The 21471-nt window shown below is 36.9% G+C and overlaps 1 protein-coding gene across 1 annotated transcript in view; it reads right to left on the reverse strand.

Annotated features, from left to right (window-relative positions):
- Positions 1-983: 983 nt before the first annotated feature.
- The window catches only part of MTDH (metadherin), a 51533-nt gene continuing 31045 nt past the window's right edge, over positions 984-21471 (reverse strand). The window contains exons 7-13 of the mRNA XM_007055992.4: positions 20966-21052; positions 17525-17623; positions 14671-14798; positions 13810-13929; positions 9110-9229; positions 5250-5406; positions 984-3940 (exon numbers count right to left, since the gene is read on the reverse strand). Coding sequence (XP_007056054.3) covers positions 3870-3940; positions 5250-5406; positions 9110-9229; positions 13810-13929; positions 14671-14798; positions 17525-17623; positions 20966-21052 — 782 coding nt within the window. The 3' untranslated portion in view covers positions 984-3869. The remainder of the gene's footprint in view (positions 3941-5249; positions 5407-9109; positions 9230-13809; positions 13930-14670; positions 14799-17524; positions 17624-20965; positions 21053-21471) is intronic.

Consider the following 21471-nt stretch of genomic DNA (forward strand, 5'->3'; position numbering starts at 1 on the left):
TGTGCAAATCAATATTCTGTGCCTGTTAAAGTCCACGGCAAAGTTCCTGTTGACTTCTAAAGGGCCAGGTTTCCACCGCCGGTGTTTAGGCCAAATGGCATCTGGTGTTTCTGAATAGAAACTAGACTAGGATAATATTCAAAAGACTGCCCCTGAAAAAGGATTTATTTTTTCCACTGTATGAGCGTGTTCACAACAGGAAATAAAAATCAAGGAGAACTGCTGGACTTAGTGTTCTGTTAACAGAGAGAGGATCTAGCAACATCCAGGGAGCCACATGCTGTCTGTCATTTTCCCAAGGTTCCTTCAGCTCCAGGCCACTAAAAGAAGTGGAAACTCCACTTGGACAGTAATCACTGCCTCTAGAAGGTAGCAAGAAAAATAGGTGAATGACACCGTACAGAAAGTTCAAGGGACTCACAAGTGAACCCTTAACTAATATTGACTAAATCCACAGCTAAAAAACTGATTCACAGCTCAGATGGAGGTGCAAATTATTCACCTGCATGAAGACAGGAACTCAGCTGGTATGAACTGTTGGGCTAATCCATGTTGTACCGTGAACATCAAAGTTTTGTTTTCCTATCTTAATCATACTGTCCACTCTCTAGACTGGTATATCTGGACTGGAGAGAATTAAAAAAACCCAACAAACAAACATCTGTCCTCTTGACAGTAGTATGCAGATTAGGATGTGGAATATAAATGAAACTTGAATACATGACTACAAGATTTCCAAAGATCTTTTTACATTACCTTATTTAACTGGGAACCTTCCGAGTAATTTAATTACTTACATTTACATTAGTCATAAAGCGGTTTACTAACTTTGAAAGTCTCACTTAGTCATGCATTCACTCAAGACCTATTCCTCAGATCAGGCTTCTAGATGGGAACCATTAGTAAAATGACAGCTTTCAATGAGAAAATTCCAAGAGAGAACATTCTGTGATAGAAATAGTGATACTAATGGCATTTCTATAAACAGTTTTGAAAACTCATTTTTAATGTATACATTCTTCAGTAAATATTTTCATAATGTTTTTCTACTGTAAGTTTTTTTAAGTTTATGAAAGGAGATATCAGAAATACAGTTTTCATCCACCTTGAACCAACTTGCAGGTTGCTAGCTTTGTAACAAAGCCCTAGGAATTCTGTACATTTTCCCAAAAGAAAAACAAAAGAAATTAAACCATGCAACAACTATCCACTTATACTTCACAACCACAATTTCTGTAAAGTTGTGTATATAAACAATTTGGGAACTATTACAAAGAACAATATATTAGATTCAATTATGAAAACATTTCATGCATTCAGCAAAACGAGAATCTTAATTTCTTTAAACTGTATTGTTTCCTCTTTCCGCTCCAGGTGTACAGTTTATCATTAAGACTATCCATTTCTTGGGTAAAAGAAAAGCACTAAGATATTTTAAAATCTCCATTCATAGACAAATTGCATTAATTTCATCTTCCTTTGGGGCCATTTTTGTCAAATAAAATCAGTGTCCAATTTTCCAAGACAATCAATCCATATACTTTCTAGTGAAAAAATGACTAGGAGTGCTGCTAACTGGATGGCATTCTGAAGGGAATACTGGGCAGGAGAAAATTACTGTGCATAAATTAGGAACAGCAGTTTGTTTAGCAGCAAGTCTGCTTTATTTGCAAAAAGTTTTATTAATATGTCAAGTGATTCAAGGACTTATTTGGCAACCCTAAGCAGTCAACTCCCTCTGTCAAGAGAGAAAAAAAATATAACACTTAAGTCATCTAATTTTTAAAGCTTTTTTGGGGAACATGTCATTACTTAAGGTCCTCAGACCCCTCCTCAGAATGCCACTTCTAGCCAAGTGTAAAGACTGGAAACCATGCAAAACAATTTTGGACATTCACTATAAACCTAAATTTAAAATAGGTAAAGTATTTGTCACACTTACTAAAAGAAGCAAGCAAAATGGAAATGTTATTTACAACAAGCAATAGCACTTTACATGATTTCATTTAACATTCCCTTTTTAAAAATCCCTGTGGAAAACTGTATTTCAGTTCAGTTTACATGGAATCCTAGATAGGCATCAAGGCTTAAGCGTTACTCCCTTCCAGTAAATAAAACATTATCATCAATTTGCTCAATTTATTTTAAACAAATCAACTTAGAAATGTCATTGAATTAAACAAAACTTTTGAACATATAAACATATTTGCCATGTTCTTGACATAGGTATTGATACCTGTATAAGTTAGTATTCATTTATTAGGAAAGCTGTCAATTAGTAAGGCATGTCTTCAGTACAATTAAAATCAGCTTGTTTCTTTAGCTATTCTTGTCTTGCAAGTAAATACTATCAAACTGCAGTCCTGTATAAGATAATATTGGATGGCTGATCAGTACCATTGGTTACAGCTTCATTTTTTTGCCACACAAAAACCAAAGTCAATCACATGAAATAAATCATGGCTCTTTACCAGAATTCAGTAAGTGATGTTAATTATGGTCCTTATCAAACACAAGTTTGGAAAGGCTATTTACAGTGTACATGGCTGAGCATGCACATTTATAGATACAAAGAAACCTGCCAGTTTGATAGGATGCAATTACAGTGCCTGAAAATAATGACAATTCTCAAACACCATTTTAATCAACAGTTTCAATTGGGAAATATTCTTTATTTTACAACTGCTACACTTGCATGGAATTTCTTATAAAAACACTAACCCCTTCAAGAAGTCTAGATGCATATTCTACATACTAGAGGTTAAGGCAGTAAAAAAAAAAAAAAATGTATTCCTGATAACTGGTGGTCTTGACAATGTCAATTAAAGCTGTCTGTAGCCATTCTTTCATTCTCCACCAAATCCTTAAAGTCCTGTACAGTTAGTGAATGAAAACAGCTGATCTTGCTTTTAAAAAAAAAATAGCAAAGGGAAAAGTAATTAATAAAATAAGGGGAAAGGAAAATATGAATTAATTTTATTTTAAGAGTTTAAAAATGATCAGGGATGAGTTTTAAATGAGTCTGAAACTACCAACCAACCAACAAAACAAAAAAGACTATAAAGGATAAAGTAGAAAACAATAGAAGTGATTTTCTGCACATTGCCACATTCTTAATTAAAATATATTGTTACTTTGAACAATTCAAGTAATGTAATAGAGGCTATCAAAAATAACTTCATGAACCATACTCAAGTTTCAGCAATCGCATTCTCAGCCTTTTAGCCCACCAATTTTTATTTTCTTTAACTTTTTATAATAAACCATGAAGGTTGAACTGTACAAATGGATTTTTATTTAATTATTTTATTTGCACTTGTGATTCCTTTAATAGTTAGCATGCTTGGCTAACCAGCATATTGTAAAAATATGGCAGATTATGTATTTAATCAAAGCACTTTGATTTAGGCATGAAGCAAAATCAAATGGTAGACATTCCGAGTTTCTTATACATCACTCAAAAGATGCAAGAAACACCACTTGTTTTATAGACAACTATTTTACAGACAACCCTTTCTTAAAAAAAAATCAATACTTTATTCCCAGCTGTAGATGAGATAGGGCATAATCTGTTGTAAACAGGGCACTGTGTTGTAAAACCAGGTGTTTGTTTGTTTATTTTTTTTAAGATCTTTCCCTTACAGTGGAAAAAAAAGGACTCTTCAAAGCATCTTCCAGCATTGTAGCATTTTCTGCTGCTCTCTATCACAATTTCCTTTGATTCCTTTTTAAAGATGGTCGTGTTCACAGCAGTTTTGTTTTAAAAATCAGTTGAAATATATAAAATTCTGTACATGTTCACAAATTATTGCATAAACAGCATAATCTTCATGACAGCGTTTCACCAACACACGTCCATCTCAGGAAATTCACGTTTCCCTTCTTGCTTTTTTCTTCTTTTTAACTTGTTTTGGGGACTCCCAGCTATCTTCAGACTTGGCTAAAAAAGTTTGACAAACAAAAAACAAAATGAAACCCACCGTAAAGGTTCAGGACATTTATGCACAATTCACTTCAAAAATATTAATTCAGTACATTTCACATTAATACAAGATGAAGTTATGCAGAAATATAGCATGTACTGTTCAAGCAGTTTTTGCAAAGTTGTACTTGCCATGCAGGGCGGGAGTAGAATTTGATCAGCCATGCAAAAGACAACCTAAATTTAAAATAGTCTATTGCTTAAATTCCTCTCACATGATGCACTCTGGTTTTGTACTTTAAAACATTTAGGAATCTTTCAAATTATTACACAACAGTAATCTTTTCAGCCCTTTTGTAGTTAAGTTAGGATTCTCTAAATTTTTAGTACTCAAGTGACAGTGGTCTAGTGTACAAGCTTGTTATTTTCTAGACACTTTAAATACCCAAATCCAATCTCACTGTCACCTTGTACTCTCCCCCTCTGCATTTGTTGTATCCATCTGTCGGCTCCCCTCATATACTTACACTGTAAGCTCCTTGAGGTAGGCACCATCTTTTTGTTACATATGAGTACAGTACCCAGTGGAACAGGTTCCTGATCCTTGGTTTGGGACCACTAGGTACTAATTAGCACAATGCAAACAAAAACCACACCATCACCAATAGTTTAGGCTGTGATGCATATGACAGAAAGCCATATGCCACATCCACCTGCCCAGTACCCAGCTACTCCCATGTTATCACTTGCTCTTTCATGACTACTACAATTCACTGAAACATTCTGAACTACAATCTATCACTGATAAATTAATACTCAAATTTGCTCAATCCAAAGGAAAAAAAATATTCAACTGTTAATGTTTTTCAACAAGGCTGGTCCTTAAACACTATAGTGATTGGCCCCTTACAAATTCCAAAACAGAAAAGATAATCAAGACTCATAGCACTTCTTAGAGTTAGTAACAAGACAGGTAGGTGTTCTACAGGCTTTTCATACAAGTCTGCCAAAGCATCTTAGTCATAACACGAATCTCCAGTTCTGACTTTAGTAAGCAAAATTTACCAAGTATGCTGAATTGTTCATATTCCACAGCACGATACAGGTGTCCAGTAGGGACTCAACACACTAAACACCAGTTTCATTTGTGATACAAAAAAGATTTGAATCCAGGTTTCCATACAGCGAAAGACTAATGCATTTGCCAAATACACGTCTTCCTTCTCTCCTCCCCACACCCAGCAGATGGTTAAATATTACTCCAGTTATTAAGCATGTAAATTTAACAGGAAAAGTCAATATGATCTTCATACTGGGTGTTACTTACTTTGTGGAGGAGGCACACTGTTTTGCTTAATATTGGGACTGGAAACATCTGTCTCTTGTAGCATCTGTGGCACTTGGGAAGAGATCTTGTCAGAATCACTCTCTGATACAATTACAGATGGCTCAGTAGAAACAGCAAGTGGAGGAGTCTCCTCAAGCTATTTTGAAACAAATATTTTTTGGATTAATTTGGTAAAGTATAGATTATATAACATTAACAATGGTTTAAGCACTGGCATTTCTGGTTGAATACTTACATGTCTTTTGAAAGGATAGTACTGAAAAAAATTTAAACTACGATCAATGTCTTGTCAAATTTTACCAACAGAGTCATAAGATCATTGCTGCCCTCTAGTGAAAAAACAATTAGCCTGAATAAAAGTTTAAGGGGATACTAGGCCATTTCATTCCTCTAGTCAAAGTAACTGGGGTGAGGAGAAAGGAAAAATAACCCAAAAGAAAGAGAATTTGATCTAGTTTTCAGGAATGTGTTTATTACAGCTGCTTAGTGCACTGTGAAATATTGCATACTTTTTATTTCATAGTAATACAACTGATCACTTAAGCAAGACCATGCATAACTCCAGTACTGCATGGTTCATAAGATCACATTCTACAGTAATCAGAAAGTGTCTAGTTATTAATATTGCTTAAGTATTTACAGTCATACTACTAGTAGTACTATGATAACATTATATACTTGCAAAATTTGTAAGATTTTAATGGTGACCACTGTCTAATGGCCTGATAGAAAGATACTTTATAGCGTTATCCCATTAGCTACATTATAGTATTTCAAAGCAGCACATTCAATTACTGCATGCTGTTTTGGAGATCACTGAACAGGTGATAAGAAGGAACTGAGAGGGGTAGGAGCGTGTCTACCATTTATATCTGCACACAGTGGTGCATGGTAGCAGGGGGAGCACTGAGTGCACAGACACCAAGAGTGGAATGAACACGTGCAATCACTCGAAGGAGAATAATTACGCTAGTGCCTGATTTGACTTAATACGTAACTAGTAGCACTGGGATTTTCTGAAACTCACCACTACTCAGTTTCCAAGGGTGTGTATATATGAATTCCCATTAGTGACTAGGATAGATTCCAGGGGCTTTTCGCACCAGGTCCTACACACTACATGATGCTGGTAATGTCAGCAGCGGGAGAGGAAGGTGCTCAAACCCTGCTCTCTCCCGCTGTTGGGGCACTCAGGAAGCACACCTTATGTTACAGTTTTCTATCTTACTTTTGCTTTTCTAATTTTATGGGCCTTTACTCAATACTGACTACCAAAGGAGACCTTCTTCACTGTTTCAGAAACTTTTTTTCAGAAACTTTCATCTTGAAGCAAAAGAATATGAGGAGTTGCTCTGTACCTATCAAATCTTCAGAGATGGCCAAGAAAATTGAAAATGCAAGGAGGCTTATCTCTTGCATTGTCAACCCTGGAAAATTACACTATGATAGAACCTCACCCTGAGGAATCTTGGTGACTAAAATTATATTAGACAACTTGGCACTCATGGACAGCTGTGTTTAATTCTGTTCAGCTGACTCAGTGCTAGCTCTAGGCTACCTAGCTGTAACTTCAAGGGAAAAATAGTTATAGAAAAGAATTATGTTCTTAAATTTGTGTATACAGGCCTGTTCCTGCAATCTTATACAGGCAGGCAGACTGTTTCCCACATTGAACCCATATACAATGGGGCTCCATGAAGGCATATGGGCGTACCTGCACAGATCTAATTGAAGGTTCAGAGCAATACGCGCAACTTAAGTCTCCAGACAATAGTGTGCACCAATCAATCCATATAAGGGTTCCATGTGGGACACAGTCTGCCTGTCTGATACATTCATATCAAAACTAGAGTTGACTTCTTTTAAAAATGAAGAATGAGCAATGAACAAAATCTGCTGAAAACAGTCACATTCTGACAAGGTTATCAATTTATAAGAGAAAATGAAAGACTAAAACCTTTAGAGTTTTGATTAAATAAATTTTTTTTTAGTGCACTGGTCTTAGTTTTGTGAAAAAAATTTGTGAAGTCCTATAGTAAGAGAATTCTGAACTTCTAATATGGATAGGCTTTTGGGAAAAAATGTATTAGATTTTTTTTAAGTACCTCTGAACCCTGCTCTCCAGATCTGATCTAGAAATCTTTTGTATCTCAATTAAATTCTCAAATTATTCCAGTCTTCTCTACTAAATTACTTGCAACTCTGGGCTCAAACACAGAAACATGAGCAAATCATAGTGCATATAAAATTAAATGGCAAACAGAAAAGAGGTCAAAATTTTCCAGAAAAAAGTCACTGACTTATAAAGTTTTTTAGTTCTTCAGGCAGAGTTTCAATCATTCAGTTATGGGTCAGTTCTGTTTCAGGCAAAATAGACTAAATGACCTTTTACTGGTAAAGTCATCTTTTAATCTGCATATTTACCATTCAACATGTATTTAGAAAAAAAAATCACATAAAAGGATGATATTTTAGGTAGCTCTAGTGCCTGAATATAATTTTCAGAATATTTTTTACATTAAAATATAAATCAGATTCTTTATAAAAATCTTACTATATCAGTTTCCTTTGGCTATCTGTGATCTTTGCTACAAAGTTACTCTAATAACTATTTGAAATATAGACCTTGTTATCTGTGGTAAATAGAGGACATGTTTTAAAAAAAATTCTAATTTTACATGCCACAGTTGAAACCTAAGCTAAACATCATATACCCATACAAGAAATTGTACCGCCAAACAGCAGTTTCAGTGACTTTTAGTTTTAGCCATTACATAGCTACAAGAATCTTTTACCCACAGAAATTGACAAAACCAACAGTACTACATAGTTTTAGTGGACTTCTTAACTTTTAAATAATATTTCATTTACATGTAACACAACTTTGTAAACCGTGCCAGATGTTTTCAGTTTATATATAAATGCCATCTACACTGAACATGATTCCAGTCTATTACCAGAAGCAGAGATCCTGTTCTGGAGGATGAGCATCATTCAATGACAATATCTAAAGATCCTGCTGCTTGGAGAAAAAGAGAAGGGGGAAAAAAAAAAAAAAAAAAAGTCCGCCTCCTTTCTCCTCTCTTCCCCCACAACCAAAAGATCTCTGGCTGTTTCGGAGAGATGAAACTGGCTGCCAGAGCATCTACGGACTTAGATGACAAACAGTTCTTTTCACACCTGTTACATTCAACTTCCATATGCAATTTTCCTCCAATTTTTTAATTCTTGAGATGGGAGTGCATTTTAAGATTGATTATGTAACAGATACAAGATTAAATTCCCTGAAAGTACAGATTTAAAAAATGAATCTTATGTGTTTCAGTTACTTCCCCACATCAAATCTGCTCAGTTTACAAGTCTAAAGATGTTTTTTCAATCTACCAACACTGAACTCAGCCTGGAATCTGAAGGGCCAACACAGCTCATGGAGAGCCAGAATAATAAAGATTTTGTAACTGAAATGTAACAATTCTGTTAATGTGGATGCCAGAATAAAATATAATCCAGGTCTCACTCCCATTCTTATATCAGGTCTGATTTATTACTTTGTAAACCCCCAGTTAATGCAAGCATATTTTATTCAGTTATACGCTTACTTGAACAATAAACACAGGGTAAAGGTCTACTGAGTCAGCAGACCTGCCCTTTAAATTAAGGAGGCAGAAGTGCACCTAATCAACGTTCCAAGCCTATTTCATATTTGAAAGCACATAGCCTGAAGTGATGGTAATGTTAAGGATGTAGACAAGTTAACAAAATGTTTCAATGAAGTTATTCATCTTGAGTATTTCAAAATAGGAACAAAAAAAAATTTTTTTTTTTAAACTAATTCATACCTCAGCTGGTTCACTAGTGCTTATGGTCTTCAAAGAAAAAGTTATTTCCTGTTGTGGTTGAGCTTTTGCAGTATCCTCCTGAAATTCCTCTCCAACCTCTCTATCCACATCTTCAGCATCCTACAGAAAAAAGAAGGGAATGAGCCAACAGCTGCAGAAGAATTCCATTTATCCTTTTCCTGTTAAGTCTTGGTTCTGTTGAGATACTACCTCAACTAGGTGGCATGAGTGACGTTGAGAGTAAACATGTAAAGAAAGTATTAGATTAATACAACTGGACATGCAGTATAGGCCAGGATTATTACAAATAGTTTCTAGAATGTAGCATGAAACTATCTATTGAGGTAAGATAAATCAGTGATGTCCTGAAGGCAGTGACCTATACACGTCAATTACTTATCACAAACAAAATAATTAAGTGTGTTTTAAATTATGAAGCACTTCAAATGTACGTACAAAGTGAGTGTGAAATTTAAAGTGAAGTTCTATTCTGAAAAGCAATTGTGGGAAAAATGTCATTTGGGGTTTGATATTTGTTAATTACACGCTCAGTTTACAAGTAAAAAGACGTTTCTAACTATGAGCCCTGTGGACTAAACCTAAACTCAGTTTATTTCATACGTCAATACGATTAACGAAGGTTTTGCAGAAAAAGCTAGGCCCTCAGTGATATATATGCAACTTCACTGTCTTCAAATCAGGTCTACAGAGAAATCTTTCTATTCTATTTTAGGTGTTTGTACAGCCCCAACGACCACAGTATCTGAGCACCTCATAATCTTTAATGTACTTATCCTCACATCACCTCTGTAAATTAAGAAAGTACTTTTAGCCCCATTTTGCAGATGGGGAACTGAGACAGAGAGGCCTAGTGACTTGCTGAAGGTCACACACAGTCTGTGGCAGAGCAGGAAATTGAACCCAAGTGTCCCAAGACCAAAGCTATGCCCTAACCACTGGACGATCCCTTCTCCACACACTCCCTTCGGCATGCACAGGTGGAACCAATCAGACCGTAACAATTCTGCTGATGAACAAGGAGGAATAGAATTCAGCTCTCTCATTTTTAGTTAACAGACATCAAAGGCAGTGGAAAAAACCCCAAAACTTACTTTTGGTCACTCAAATCAGCAGATATGACTGACCACACTGGAAGTATATCCACTGAGTAAGTTCCCATCTGTACACAATCACTTTTCAGATGAGAAAAATCATTGTCAGGCCTACGTTAGTGTTCTGGATTTAAACTGTAAACTAGTTTGTTCTACCATAATAGCAGTCTAACCTTACAACAGGCTCTCATATTGACAGTTCTATATGCACTCATCAAGCAAGAGATTTAAGCAATTTAGGTTTTTTAATCCCATTTATAAACTCTGTGGATGGTAAGAAGTTACTCACCTTTTGTATATTTAGGCTGATATACTAATCCAAAAAAGGTAGCCTTCTTAAACAGAGGATCAGAACTAAAAGTATTAAACAAGGACTTTATGAAACATATCTGGAGATGCAAAATTAAATGAAATTAGAGTGTAGATAGCACTTGATTCCTTGGATAGGAATCAATCTGACAGGATAATTGACAGGTAGGTTACATGCAACTATAGTACCTGGAATTCAGAATATATTGCCTCTGCAGATCCCTGTTGGAGGAGTTGTTTCTTGCAAGCCACAGGCCATTATACAGAAGAGACAGAAATCCACAGAGTGGAATTTGAGCATTCCAAGCTGTGGTTTTAGAAGCTCTGCTCCTTTAGAACCCTCATTTCTTCTTTACTGCAAGTAAGATACTGCAAATCTACATTGCCTCTCCCTCTCTCCAAATGCATTAGTTACAAATCCCAGTTACTGGTTAAATCTCTTCATGAAACTGCCTCTGCAGAGTCTCACTGTAAGTGTCTGGCAAATAGTACCAGTCTCAAGGAACGAGACCAATTAAAAAAAAAAAAAAAAAAAAAAAAGACTGAAGGACCACTTTCCCCCCAAAACATCCCGTAATGACTCCAGATTTGAGACAGTAATGATTTGTAAAAAGTCTACAGTGAACTGTGAAAGGCAGCCCTACATTTGATACACATTTGAGCACAAGCAGCTAAAGTAGTTACTCTCCCAGTAGAATGAACTCACTCTGTCTGGGAACACTAGTAGCACTAGATAGAGGTGAAACTCTTGTGTTATCTTTGCAAATACTACAAACTATTGAGGTGACCTAAGGAACGCTTACTCCTGCCCAGGTAGTAACTAACATCTTGTTCAGACCTAGCTTGCGGAGATCGAGCATAGCTTCTCCTAGGAAGTTATGATTCCTAGAGACTTAGAATGTCATACAAAAATTAAGCTAAATCACGACCTTAGGTAAGAGTTTTACCACTATATCATTATGGTATAAAAGATAGTCTGCCAAAATAACTTCCATCTCACTTATTGTACCTATATTTAAGAAAGAGAAAAAAAATGATCTGGGAAAAACAGGCTCTTTAGTTTGACCTCATCTGTATCACAGAATCATAGGAAGGGACTGTGAGAGGTCATCTAGTCCAGTCCCCTGCACTCATGGCAGGACTAAGTATTATCTAGACAATCCCTAGATGTTTGTAAGGTCTTAGAACAAATTTTGAAAGAGTAAAGAGGGAGATAAATGGTAACTGGGATAAAATACAACATGGTTTTACAAAAAGTAGATCATGCTAAATCAACCTGATCTCTTTCTTTGAGAAGATAACCAATTTTCTAGACAAAGTAAATGCAGTAGATTTAATCTACCTGGATTTCAATAAAGCATTTTATACAGTTCCACATGGGAAATTATTAAATTGGGATGATGCCAATTAATGAGAACTGAAAGGTGTGTAACAAACTGGTTATAGGGGAGACTACCACGGTCATGCTGAAAGATGAATTACCAGGCTGGATGGAGATTACTAGTGGAGTTCCTCAGGGATCGGTCTTGGGACAATCTTATTTAACGTTTTCATTAATGACCCTGGCACAAAGAGTGGGAGTGTGCTAATAAAATTTGCAGCTGACCAAGTTGGGAAGTATTGCCAATATGAAGGAAGACTGGCATATCATACAGGAAGACCTGGATGACCTTGAAAACTGGAGTAATAGAAATGGAGTAAAATGAAATTTAATAGTGCAAAGTCATGCACTTAGGGACTAACAACAAGAATTTTTGCTATAAATTGGGGACATATCAGTTGGAAGCAACAGAGGAGGAACAAGACATGGGTGTACTGGTCGACCACAGGATGACTATGAGCTGCCAGTGTAATGCGGCAGTGAAAAAGGCTAATGCAATCCTAGGATGCATCAGGAGAGGTATTTCCACTAGAGATAGGAAAGTGTTATTACCATTATACAAGATCCTGGTGAGACCTCATCTGCAATACTGTGTGCAATTCTGGTGTACAATGTTTCAGAAAGATGAATTCAAAGTGGAACAGGTGCAGAGAAGGGCTACTAGGATGATCAGAGGAATGCAGAACCTGTCTTACACAATGAGACTCAAAGAACTTGGCTTGTTTAGCCTAACAAAACGAAGGCTGAGGGGAGATTGCTTTCTATAAATACAGAGGGACAAACACCAGGGATGGAGAGGAGTTATTTAAGTGCCAATATTAGCACAAGAACAAACTGGCAATCAAGTTTAGGTTTGAAATCAGATACATGTTCTAACCATTAGAGGACTGGAGCTCTGAAACAGCCGTACAAGTGGAGTAGTGGGGGCAAAAAGCCTAACTTGTTTCAAGACTTAGCTTTACAGAGGGGATGGCATGATGAGGTGGCCTATAAACAGATATGGCCCATCCATGACTGCTCTTAGGAAATCTCTCCAGTGGCTGAAGATAGAGCCCTTCCCCATCTTGTGTCCTGAGTTACTACAGAGAATTCTTTACCAGGTGTCTGGCTGGTGGGTCTAGCCCACATGCTCAGGGTCTGATTGCCATGTTTAGGATCAGGAAGAAATTTTTCCCGACATCAGATTGACAGAGACTCTGGAGAATTTTTTGCCTTCCTCTGCAGCATGGGTCAAAGTTACTGGTCTAAATTAGAGTAAACTGTGGCCTCTCTGTAACTTGAAGTCTTTAAATCAAGCTTCAAGGACTTCAGTAGCTCAGCCAGAGATTATGGTCTTATTACAGGAATGGGTAAGTAGGATTCTGTTGCCTGCAATATACAGGAGGTCAGAGAAGATGATTATCATGGTCCCATCTGGCCTTAAAGTCTGAGTGTTATTCTGCTATGTAATACAATGTCTAAGCAGTCTCTTCTGAAAGACAGGACTCCTGCTGCAGAGGAAAAAACAATGGTTGCTAGATGCACCCTTAGTGAAAATCAGAAACCTTATTTTACTGAGGATGATAAATAGTTCAAGATAAGCAAAACTGAACTGGTTTGGGAAGAACACCCATATTTTCCCTCATGTTTCATGACTTCTCTGTTGATCAATAATTAAATATTTGATGTTGAATGAATCTGATGATTCAAAAAATTGAATCATGTTCACCAAAAGAGTCAGGAAGCTATTTATAACTGGCATTAATCAGTCAAGTATTTGAAGAATCATGTTAATTCTTGACAAGCAGAAACAGAATGTAATTCAGAAGTACTGAAAAATCAAGTGCATCTTTAAAATTAATCAAGGATTTTGCCCCAGATAGATCAATAATACAATACATGTTCTTATTTTATTTTACCTGTGCAGGAGAGCTAGCTTCTTCACCTTGCTTCTTTTTCTTTTTCTTCTTCTTTTTGGATTTGCCACTAGTACAGCTCTGGTGAGTTGGCTCTGCTTTTTCTCTCTCATCATCTGAAGCCTGAGTATTAGAAGTACAAGACTGAGTCCAAAGAAAGTATAATTTCTCACTGCTTTTCGCTGACCTTCTAAAGATGGTATGCATGTCAATCCTTTGTATCGTTTGTATTTAAATTCTTAAAGCTGCAAATGGCCAGATACATTGAACTGGTAAAATTAAGAGTATTTTGGTTACAGAAAACATTCTTTTCATGCTATTTAGCAAATACTGTCAGCAGCAACTTGAATAGCAAATGGCCAAGATAATGACATATTTGCTTTGCATAATCAAAACACCAAAGTCATGCTAGGCACAAGAGCTTTGCTCTCAATACTAGCCTAATAGCTTGAAATTTTTAGTCTACACTTCTAGCCCTTTCTTTGTAAAATTACTCCAGAGTATAGAGGTAGAGCCAGTGCTATGATAAGCTATATTAAAGATACTTTGAAAAAATTTCATCCACCTGAAATTGTATGGGAGGGCCGAGGAGCAAAATGCAAGCACTGAGAAAATGTTCATTTCAAGAATTGCTGCCCCATACCAATTATAATTGGGCAATCAAGAGTGAAACACTCCATTACTGAAAACATTAAAATGTTCTCCTTCTTTACTGTTGCGCTTTTTACATTTGTAACAATAACGGCACCACTATACATGTTCAATGAAAAGTCAATGTAAAGTGGGAATGAAATTGTTTGTTTATTGCTATCATGCACTACAATAATCCAAAAAAGGTAGTAAAGAATAAGGTAGGTTATCTACCTTCTGAATATCAGATAATGGTTCCTCAGGCTGTGGAATAGAAGCAGCCTTTTCTTCATCTACCCAGTTCCCCCACTCTTCTGCTGGTGCATTCCAATCAGAGCTGGGGTCAGCAGAAGAAAGACCATCTACAAAGGTTAAAAATAATGACAATTTCAGGAAAACCTACTTACTCTACAATATGATTGCCAGTTTTCAGAAAAATGCCAAAAGCACTTCAAAAGTCAATCCTGTGATAAACGCTACATTTTCTTGCTGTTAAGATATTAAAAATAATAAAAATGAGTATTCGTACTGTTAGATTTATTTAATGAGTGGAAGAGGTTTGATGAGAGCTTAAGACAGAAAACCAAATAGAATACATTTATTTGTAATTGGTCACATAGCTTCCATTTAAACAGTGAAACTGTTGATAAAGCAACTGAATTGCTGGCTGGTCAGTCATACAGTATCAGAAAACAAGACCTAATTGCTTTGAGATCCTCCAATGGAATGCATAACAGAAGGACCAATTTAAATATTTAAAATATTATAATATTTTAAATTTCTAAAGTGATTTTTTTTCCTAGATGGGCAATACGGTTACTTCAATAACAGTACAAAATACTAAAAGTCCACAAAGATGTAAATTTCTGGAGAATTAATTTTCTTGGCCAAAATTGCTATCAGTACGAATTCTTTATGAACTGCACCCACATTTACTGATTAATTAAAATCTTGCAAGAAAGATACTTTATTACATAAATTGGTACAAAAAGGGTATTAGTTTTCATTTTCAACAGTTAGCCCAGTTCTTCAAACCATGGTATGAGCAGTCAAGATACCGCTTTGTAAACAGACTGGTATATAAATGCATTCTGTTGATTTGATGTCAATCTTGAACTTAAAAGTTAATTTACTGAGTTTTTGCATACTGTATTTTTCTTCAAGTTTTGCAGGTCTTTGCTCCATTTTTCCACTAGCTTGTTTACCTCACTGAGGACTGTGCAAATATGTTGTCATTGATGAATTTGACCAATTTAATAAGTCAATTCATATTTCATAGACTAGAAACACTGATTAGAGGGAATTATGAAGAAAGGTGGAAACACTCTTTTGTACAAAGTGACAGCAAAGTTGGTTTCAAAGATAACATCTTATGCCATATACCATAAATATGAGAGGAGACTAAAGAAATTAAGGTATAGGGAGAACAAACAGGAAAAAACAAACCAACTTGTTTACCAATGATGAATTGTCTGAATTCAGAATATTTATAATTCGCATCCCTTTCATCTATGCATTGACTGCTCCAATCCTTTAAAATACTGCCAAAACTGACTTCCCTCCCACCTTGGGGTGAAGTTAGTGTACAAGCTAGTAAGACAGACTGATATGGTCCAATTATAGCTTAACATCTAAAATCCTTAGCAAAATACTGGCTTCTCACTTGAAGGTCCCAAAGTTGTCCATTCTTTTCTATTCAATCTGATTCTGGAGCTACCCCTGCATCTGAGTATTACTTTTATTTGTATTCAACTTAAAACAGGGGTTAATGTACACAAATATGTACGCTTTACATGTTTCCCACTTCTTCTCTCACATTTGTGCTTCAGTTACTTGATATCCATGACATCATTAAACTATGTAAGCATAAACATTCCCAGAGGCTCAGCGTGCTCAGGAATTTGAACAATACCCTTTAGAATACAGACAAGTGATTGACCCTAAGATGATTCTAAGAGCTATAAAAAATAAGTTTGTATTATTAAAATCGGATGAAAAAAAGACTGAGTGCTGGACTAGTTATGTCAAACTGGTTATACAGAATCTACACTATTTTCATATATTATTTCCTTGCTGCTCTTAAAGATACTATCTTTCTACAAGCAATTTAGTAATTGTTTAATAAATAATACAGTAGTATAGTTGACAGGATAAAACTTACTAGCCAGTAACATTATAGGTACTGTTTCCTAGACTAATCAGCCAATGGATATGCACTAGATTGATATGGAAAGTTATCTGCTTAGATTTGACCATGGAAATAAACATGCATAAATATTACACAGCTTAATGTGAAAAAAATCTGAAGCTAGACAGTAAGCTTTCTTTACTAGTATTAATAGTAGGGACTAAGATTTAAATCTGCAGTTATATTAATATTTTATACTCTTCACATTTGGAAAGACTTATCTGTGTTGAGGAACTACAAAATCATATTTCAAATTTACAAGAAAAATTCGAGAGTTGATGATGAAACAGCTTTATATACCAGTTCTTAAATGATTTCAGGGGTATTCACTCTGGGGGACATTTATATAGTCAATAATTGTGTGCTTTTACTATTATTAGATGGTTCACAGAAAACAGGCTGAATTCAAATGTCTTCCAATACTCAATAAAGCATACAGTGTGTTATGACCAATACGTAAACTGAGCTCAGAGGCTTGTTATGTACTCGTGCTGGAGTATGAACCCACTCTATTGGATCCCATAGAAGTATCTCTGTAATATCAAGCCAGTACAGTTCACTATAGGATTCAATTACTTAAGACTATTGCTAGTAAAAACCAGAAGAAACTGGATAGTTTTCTTCCATATCTGATACATGTAAATTTCCTTAACCAAGTGTTTTAGCTTAAAAATAACTATTTGAGGACTATTTTATATTTACATATAATTAAAACTATGAATTTCAGCTGTAAGTTTCCCCGATATCTGTGCCTTAAATTTACGTTTAATATTACAGAAATGAAAGATATAAAGCAAAAGCAACAGAATATAAAACCAGAAGCCAGTTGATGTAAATGTTCAGACTGTGGCTGAAAAAAAGCAGAGAATTTTAAATCAGGAGAATTTTAGAGGAACATACTTAACCCAGACCATTCATCATCAACATGGGGCTGACTGCGGCTTAAATCCCACTGAAAATCAGAAGCACCAGGCTGAGTAACTGGTTCATTGCTGGATCCTGAAAGAGAGCAGAAGGAATACACTTATGAAAACTTTGAAATTTTTGTTAGCTTATAAACTTAGGTCTGTGGTGCTGAATTTTCTTATTTAAAAATAAGAGGAAGTAACAAGGTGAGGTAAGAAAAAAGAGAATCCAGCAAACAAAAGAAAACTTATCAGAGAATTCTGAGTGAGCAGGAAATCTGCTCTCTCTCCTCCTCCTGTGCATATTTTAAGTCAGAAGGAGCAAGAGCAATTATCAGGATTTCAAAATTCATTAGATTCACTATACATTTCTTGCAATTTGAAGTTCTACATTCAGAAGGACAGACATAAAAGTCTTCTGGAAGTTCTCTCTATGCAGCAGGCTGGCCTGCTAGTCCAGCAGAAACATACTGAACTATGGTACCAAATTTAATCTCTTTTTCAAGCCAAGAGACGGGAACACACAACATTCAGTCACAGAGTGCCTCTAAAATGAGGCATATTCAGAGGGAAGAGCAGGAACTTAGAGATTCCAGTAAAAGGAGGGGGGAAAAAAAAGTAAAATAAAAGGTAGAAATACTGAAACAAAAAAAGACACAAAATGAAGGGGTCACAGGCTATGGGGAAAGAGATAAACACTGACTACACAACATTCCACTGAACCTTGTTTATTGTTATGTATTGAGGGTACAACAATCAGATTCTTATGAAATTCTGTAATTCTGCTTTTCTGAAGATATTTATAGCAGTGGTTCTCAAACTGGGGTCCACGGAGGGTACCCCAGGGGATCTGAGAGTCATGTCCAGGGAGGCTGGCCCCACTGATCAACTCCTCCCCCACCCTCCCAGCACCTCCTGTACACTGTTCCGTGGCTTTCCGGAGGCACTGGGAGAGAAGGGGAGGAGTGGGGACGGGCCACGCTTCGGGGAGGGGCTCCTGGATCTTAACTCTACTAGTTCTTAAGGTTTAAAGGTTTCACCATTGAATGCAGTGTAGCAGGACAGAGTAAGAGCAATCATCACTGCTGGCTGTTATATGCAATACCCTGCTGAGTACAGATGCTGTCCCCCAAGTGTTACAGTCAGCTGTCTTGATTGTGCAGGAGGCAAAGTTCCCAAGATAAATCAATACTAGTGGAGCACTGAAAGAATGCTAGCAAAGTTTTCCAGCACCCAGAAGAGACAGTAGGTGGCAGTGCTCTGACAGGTCTGAGAAATCTATGAATCCTTTTATTCATTTCCTTCCTTCATGGTCCACTAGGATAAAAGGATTGCCTGAACTTCTCTCAGCGTGTTCATAAACTTTGCAGCTACATCAAATCTCATGCTTCAGGGCTTCAGCCAATTGTCTGCAGAGGTTGGGAAGGAATTTTTTCCTGATGCACAACTGGCTGGGTTTATTCTGCTCTGGTTCTCCCCCCTCCCCCCATCTTTCTCTAAAGCAGAGATTGGCCAGAATGGGGGATGACACCAGATTGGGGAGATCAGTGCTTTGAGGTGGTACAGAGAATCTTGTTCATTAGATGCCTGACTGATATGTCTTGCTCACACAATCAGGGTCAAACTGATTCATTTCAGACCCAAATATCTGGCAATTTCTCCCCAAGTGAGATTGGCAGGGACCTGGAGGGGCTTTACAGCTTTCTCTACAGCATGGAACATTGATCACCTTCTAATCTCATGTAATTAATTTCCTACCATAGCTGGGACTTTAGGAGAGATTTAAATCCCCGTAGTGGTAGCAATGCCTAATCTCTGTCTGTGGCACACAACAGTTTAGTCTACTGAGAATAGATGTTTTAGTCCAACTAAACTCACTGGGCTCAATATAGGAGTATTTGTGGGAAATTTAATATCCCGTGATGTCAGACTAGATCTAAAGGTACTTTCTGGCCTTAAATTGTATGAAATTAGACAGTGGAGCACCTAACTCAGGTGTTGGGGTGCCAAAATACTAGGTGTAAAGAATACGGTGATGAAGCACTGAGGCACACACAACAGTGCCAGATAAGAGACATATCCAGATGTAAACACACCAAAGTACAGCAGAACCCCGTTTATCCGATCTAATTGAGACCAGGGCTAGAATCAAAAATTCAGATAATCCAGAGAATGCGAGGCTGCAGCACCGTCTACCGGCCATAGGAAAGATCACCCCCTTCTGGACCTGTGTGCACTGGTTGTTCAGTTAATACGAAGAGCCATATAATGGAGGTCAGACAATCAGTGGAACGGGGGGGGGGGGGGGGGGAGTGCCACAGAAAAGGCAGAAACACTAGAAAAAAAGAAACAGCTGAGATGCATCACAGAACTTGCACAAACACTTAATGCAACGGCTTCATAAAAAATTTAGGTAAATATGTCAAACTGACTGGAGGAATGGGTAAATAAATATGCAACAAAGGAACTCAGAACTGGAATGAGACAAAAGTGCAGTCTCCAACATGTCGCTTCTGCTTTGTTGACAGTAGTCTTCTAGGAGGTGATGCAGTGTTTAGAAAGCAGTATTTATACTTGGCAGAGGTAGCATACAAGAGTTATTAGGAGGTCTAGCTTGTAATCCTCTCTGCTACTGCACCTTTCAACGGTAGAAAATACCTTAAGAGTTAAGGGAGTTATTCCAGTTTCACACTAAGGAGCTAAGACATAGGATTTACAATCCTACATATATGGCATCTTTAGGGAATTACATTTATGCTCCATCAGAAGTCTGAAATTTACATCTGCAGCAATGGCCAAGTGTTCCTAAACACAGATTGTCGCCTCAGTGTCTTTTCCAGATCCTTCCTGATCTGCTTATCATTCATCAGAAACAATCTCATATTTAGTCTATCTTTGGGGTTTTTATTTATCATTTTGGAGAATGAGGTATTTATTCTAATTGCATAACACTTACATGTATAATACATAAAAACCAATTCTATGCTTAAAGATGTGGCAAGTTTTCTCTACAATTTAGGCTTAGTCTACACTAGCAATTTACATCAGTATAACTACGTTGCTCAGGGATGAGGAAAATCCACACCCCCTGAGCAACACAGTAATACTGACCTAACTCCCGATGTAGACAGTGCTATGTTGATGGGAGGGTTTCTCCTACTGACATAGTTTCTGCCTCTTGGGGAGGTGGATTACCTGTGCCGATGAGAGAAGCCCTCCCATTGGCATACGTAGTGCCTTCATTGAAGCACTACAGCAGCGCAACTGCAGCCGTACTGCTGCAGCCTTTTAAGTATAGACAAGCCCTCAGTCTTGAGAGCCACAAACTATAACCATTTCTGCAGAATGATTATTGCCAAAAAAAGGGTGTCTAATTTAAGTATAGTTACATGCTCTATTTCCACTTGTAGAAAAAGCTTTGAAAAGTTTAACATACCAGAAATTGCAGGATTTAGTCCTAAGGAAGTGAAAGAAGCAGAATTTTGTTCAGAGGCCTTGATCCTTCCATCTACATTCCAGGCAGCTGAAAAAAAAATGAAGAGCTTGATAACGTCACACTTTATTTTGCCATGTTGAAGGCATCTAAAATCAGTTGTCTAAAGCTGTAGGAATAGGGTCAAAAAAATCAGAAGAAATTCCAGCCACAAGACAAAGTCCCATCCTAGTAAGATATTACCTGTGGCTTTACGTTTACTCTTGCTTACCAAGTACTATAAGACTAAGTGGGGGAGATAATATTTTTTAATTGGACCAGCTTCTGCTGGTGAAAGACAAGCTTTCAAGCTACACAACGCTCTTCCTCAGGCCTGGGAAAGGCACTCAGGGCAGGTCTATGCTTAAAATGCCTCAGAGGCTCAGCTTCTCCCATCAGCGTACTTAATCCACCTCTGCGAGGCACCAGCAACATAGTTATACTGATTTAAGTTTCGCCATGGCCTCCGG

The sequence above is a fragment of the Chelonia mydas genome, chromosome 2 (assembly GCF_015237465.2).
Source record: "Chelonia mydas isolate rCheMyd1 chromosome 2, rCheMyd1.pri.v2, whole genome shotgun sequence".
Classification (NCBI taxonomy): domain Eukaryota; kingdom Metazoa; phylum Chordata; order Testudines; family Cheloniidae; genus Chelonia; species Chelonia mydas.